Source organism: Mixophyes fleayi, chromosome 2, assembly GCF_038048845.1.
Source record: "Mixophyes fleayi isolate aMixFle1 chromosome 2, aMixFle1.hap1, whole genome shotgun sequence".
Lineage (NCBI taxonomy): Eukaryota > Metazoa > Chordata > Amphibia > Anura > Limnodynastidae > Mixophyes > Mixophyes fleayi.
The window spans coordinates 47,739,288-47,744,361 of NC_134403.1; the positions used below are offsets into that span (position 1 = coordinate 47,739,288).

General features: G+C 39.3%; 1 protein-coding gene across 1 annotated transcript; it reads right to left on the bottom strand.

The window, feature by feature from the left end:
- Positions 1–1,490: 1,490 nt before the first annotated feature.
- On the bottom strand, positions 1,491–4,233 carry GPR12 (G protein-coupled receptor 12). The gene is made up of 2 exons (XM_075198925.1): positions 4,000–4,233; positions 1,491–3,424 (listed from the first exon to the last, which is right to left on the bottom strand). The coding sequence occupies exon 2, from the start codon at positions 3,413–3,415 to the stop codon at positions 2,417–2,419; it is 999 nt and encodes a 332-aa protein (XP_075055026.1). The 5' UTR covers positions 3,416–3,424; positions 4,000–4,233; the 3' UTR covers positions 1,491–2,416.
- Between the last annotated feature and the right edge of the window lie 841 nt (positions 4,234–5,074).

Consider the following 5,074-nt stretch of genomic DNA (forward strand, 5'->3'; position numbering starts at 1 on the left):
TAAATGAACACAGCGCTTACTGCAAATGTATCAGGGGGTAACCATTCAACCAGCTTTATTGATACATATGCACTGAACACTTTAGTCATTCAAAGTTTCCTAGCGTATCAAAGGAGGTAGATGTCAGCAACCACAGGGGTTCTGTGGCAGGGCATATTGGAGAGGATTGAGGGAGCATGTGTTTAGGAGGGGGTATTAAGTTATTAAAAAAATTGGCTTGATTTCTCCTTTAAACAAGGCCCAATGCCCCCGACTATGAGAAGCATTAGGTTAGAACATATAAAGACTGGTGGACACACTTGGTGTATACATTAACAACACATTTGAAACACAAAACAAATTATAGACATAAAAAAAAAAATAAATTAAAGTTACATTTACAGCACCCATTGAGATATTTCAATAATGTGGTTTGCAAGATTCCCCAAAGAAAACATCTAAATAGCTGCAACAGACTCTTCCGTTTTAACAACCAAGGTGCTAATTATTTTGCCTTTGCTTCAGGTTTGCACTATGTTAGTACATCAGAACCGTATGTCCCTGCAACAATGGGATAGTCTATTACAGAGCTGACTTACGGGACTGAAAAATGGCATCTTACGAAATCATTCTTCTGCAAAGCGTAAAACATGCTAAAGAGACACAGTTGAATTGTCACATTGGAAAATTCCTCATAGAAATTCCCATACAGCGCATATATTTTCTACTGTGGAAGATCGACATAGTTAGGTCCTGATCGGTTTATTTGGTCCCATTTTGTGGCTGATAGCAGCTAAGTATGGAAGAAAAAACCTTGTCATATCTAATGATCTTTCAAGAAAAAGAGATTTTAGGAAGGCTCAGTTAAAAAGGACACTTTAACACGCGGGTATCAAATCAACCAACATTCATCAATACAGCATCACTAAATGAGATTTGTTTAACCCTAAGTATCAGTGAGCATTCAATGGGTTAAAAATCTAAATGCAATGACTTGCACATATTAACACTTCCAGCGGTGAAACAGTTACTATAACATACACCTTACTGAGTCACAATTTCTATTTTCACTCCACAGTTCCAATTACCACCTCGGAAATGAGGCAAGCCATGCAGGTGTATTTTAATCCCTTGCGGCCTAGCAAAGATGTACATTAATTCCAGGATGTCAGAGCCTATCTCACTCTTTCTCATTAGTTACTTATTGCAAAGAATTCCTGGTATTGATAGAAATTATTCCGCATATGTCATAATGCGCCTATTTTAAAATCAGAGCATAATACCTGTCAGGGTGATCCAGGAATGAAGGTGTAAGACTTCCTAAACCACTGAATATGCATGAAATGCAACACGACTTAAAGCCATCCAAGGGGTATATTTACTAAACTGCGGGTTTGAAAAGGTGGAGATGTTGCCTATAGCAACCAATCAGATTCTAGTTAACATTTATTTTGAACATTCTACAAAATAACAGTTAGAATCTATTTGGTTGCTATAGGCAACATCTCCACTTTTTCAGACCAGCAGTTTAGTACATCTAGCCCCTAAATTCAGTTATTCTACATGACATTCTCACCTTTTACAGTGAAAGATTCAGACCCAATTAGAAGGTCCAAACGCCTCTCTGCTTCTCCTCGTACTGTTAAACCTTCCATACTGACCTTCACAATTGTCTTCACACATATGCATGTAAAATATTTACTTTTTTTTTTTACCAGCATTTAAATGCTGGATTTTTTTTAAAATGATTATGTGTGCAGCCAATGTAAAAGAAAAAACATAAAGTTATTTTATATAAGGTATTTGTGCTATTCTGATTTTGGCATTCAGTAATTACATAAAAATAAATAATCTATAATAACATAGTTTACAGTTGACACAAACAAACATTAAAAAGTGCCAGGTTATATGTACATTATATTGGTATTCCATAGAAATCTTCTAAGTGGGATCGGATCTTGAAGCTAATTTTTGACTCAACAACAGAGATATTCTAATAGGTGAGTTCAACACCAGTCCTCCAGCATCTTTAGTTAACGGATGATGGGGGTTGGGTTCCAAAGAAGGACCAAAATTAGAAAACCAATATGTTATGATCTCTGTATAGTAACACCGGAATACATGGATTTTTACCGTTCTCAAAACCACATAACCTGAGTAAATGACACCTCCAGTCAGTTTTACATTAGCTCTTTTTAAAATTTTAAATAGATAATGCACAACAGTGCTTTGACTTTATAAATAGATTTCCATTTATGAAATGGACGGATCGCTTTAATGCCATGTCCAAGTGTTATTGAGCACATCAATCCCCCAGCGTATCTAAACCATAGTGATTTTTCTTTCTTTCTTTTTTTTATTTGCTGTTTATTTAAAATGAACACTCACTCCACCCGACACAAGAGCACCAACTGCTTGCAGCTTTACGTCTAAATAATCACACGTCACTGGGCGATCGGGCTCTCTGAGACACGCTGGGTGGGATACAACCACAGCAGATCAGCCAAAGGGCCTTCTGGATTTCCTGGTTCCGGAAAGCATAAATGACGGGATTGATGATGGAATTGTAAGTGGCTGGCAGCAGAGTGGCGTAGGTGTAGATAGAAGGATAGGTGTAATCTGCTATTAACGAATAAAGAGTGAAAGGCATCCAGCAGGCCGCAAATGTCCCCAGTATGATGGCCAAGGTAGATACTCCTTTGCGGGTGGTGACGTAGTGCGAAGTAGCCAGGAAATGGTGCTGTAAGGCGATCTGATGAGCATGCCTCATGACAATTTTACAGATCTGAATGTACAACTGCAGCATGAGTGCAAACATAAGCAAAAAGGAAACAGAGAGGGCGGCTGCATTATTTTTCGTGAGCGGCCTAATGACACTACATGTTGATTCATCCTTAAGGCAATTCCAGCCCATTATAGGCAGCAGTCCAACACACGTAGATGCTCCCCACAGGAAAACAAGCATGACGTACGTGAAAGTGACTGTCCTTTCTGAGTTATACGTCAAAGCATAATAGAGCGATAGGTAACGGTCAACAGTGATCGCCAACAGGCTACACACTGAGGCACAAAAAGAGGCAGCAATCAGTCCCACCGTCACCAGCTTTGCAGCTTCTGATTGAAGAAGATAAGCAAAAATAAAATTTACTATCAGTCCGACACCCGCTAAGAGGTCTGCTAGTGCCAAGCTTCCTATGAGCAGGAACATTGGGGCTCGGAGGCTCGGATTATGGAAGATGATAAGGACCACAAGAGCATTTTCACAGGAGATTAGGGTTCCTGATGTACACAGAACAATATCCCACGGGTTTACTATGAGCTCTGGCTCTAGCACAGGAATCAGGGAGGAGTCTGTAGCCGAGATATTCTCTTGAGAACTGGCATCTATATGATCCTGAGGCAGCCAGCTTATATTAACCTTCATATCTTCATTCATTTTAACCTTCTTCAATAAAAAAAATAAAAAAAGACAAGGCTTTAGTTTAATACACCATTGTAGAGCGGCGGAGAATCGTAGCATGCAATGATGATTCACTATGCTGCCAAACTTGACATGTGTGTGCCAAAAATAATGAATTACAAAATAATAGAAAAAATATAAAGACAAAAAGACAAACAGTAAAAAAAATGCACACCATATGCAAAACACAGATTAACTATATTGAAATAATTCTAGAGGAACATACTGTGGTACAATGGTGTACAGATTTTAAAAATGAGTCCAATATGTGCAGTGCATATATATATATATATATATATATATATATATATATATATATATATATATATATATATATATATTGATAAATCTGAAATGCTAAGTAACACTCAAAATGCATAAAATAGCAAAGGCATATTTGTGTCCCCTAATTGCATAAATGGTGTTCATTTTACAGAGATGCAATGAATGGAATAAAGCCATGATACTTGGTAACATAGAAACACAGCATGCATGAGACCCCTGTATAACAGAGGAGGTAGGGGCGACGAGATACAATGAACATTTCACAATGTAGTCACCTTGAAATGTTATCGCCGATCCCTGGTTGATGATGTCTTATCGTCCTAAGAAAGAACAAGTTGCTTGGCTGCCCTGCATCGTCTCCTTATGCAGGGCGATGGATCTGCGGCTTGGGGCTTCCTGCAGAGAGGGGGCTGCAGGTGGAATTATAATGGGGGTCTGGCTGCCAGCTAAAGCTGCTCGCCGGGCGCACATAGCGAGGACAGCTGCTGCTGCTGCTGGCTGCCTGCGAGAGGCAGAAAAGATAGAAGCTCGGGCACGGTGCTCAAGCGCGCTCTTGTCGGCGCGTCCCCGTCGGCAGCGCGCCTCCGCTGATGTACTGCAGTGTGCTTGCAAAAGATTCATTGAGGCGATTTTTAGTACTTGTTAACCCGTGCAGAACACATCACAGCTCAGGCATCTAACAGGAACGATATTGAGACACAGTTGTAAATTATTTAGGTCACAATGATTTGTTTACATGTACATTATTTAACCTGGTTCTTGCACAGCCAGCAATTTTATATTTTGCAAGGCAAATGCTCCAGATGGCTCCTCTGATAGAACAGATATATTACAGTTTTGTTCTTTCTAAAAATGAAAAAAAAACCAGTATCTGAAAATCTTATAATTTTAGTGTATTGTTTGTAGGAGCATGTTAATTATTGTGAAATGTGTAAATTTGCTTTTTATGTGTCCAAAAGCTTCACGGAAAAAAGATTTATTAGGGTTGTGGTATGAATCATTAGGTGTTGCTGCAAATCTCAGCGAAACATAACAGAATACTGTGGCTATTTATCATGTTACTACGAGTCCCGGCAAAGACCCCTCCTCCATTAAGTGTTTTTCATCATCATCATCATCATCATCATCATCATCACCATTTATTTATATAGCACCACTAATTCCGCAACGCTGTACAGAGAACTCATTCACATCAGTCCCTGCCCCATTGGGGCTTACAGTCTAAGTTCCCTAACACACACAGACAGAGACAGAGACTAGGGTCAATTTTTTAGCAGCCAATTAACCTTCTAGTATGTTTTTGGAGTGTGGGAGGAAACCAGAGCACCGGGAGGAAACCCACACAAACAC

What these genes read in the sequence shown, in the direction of transcription:
- GPR12 (XM_075198925.1), bottom strand. Translation starts at nt 3,415, where the DNA reads ATGAATGAAGATATGAAGGTTAATATAAGCTGGCTGCCTCAGGATCAT.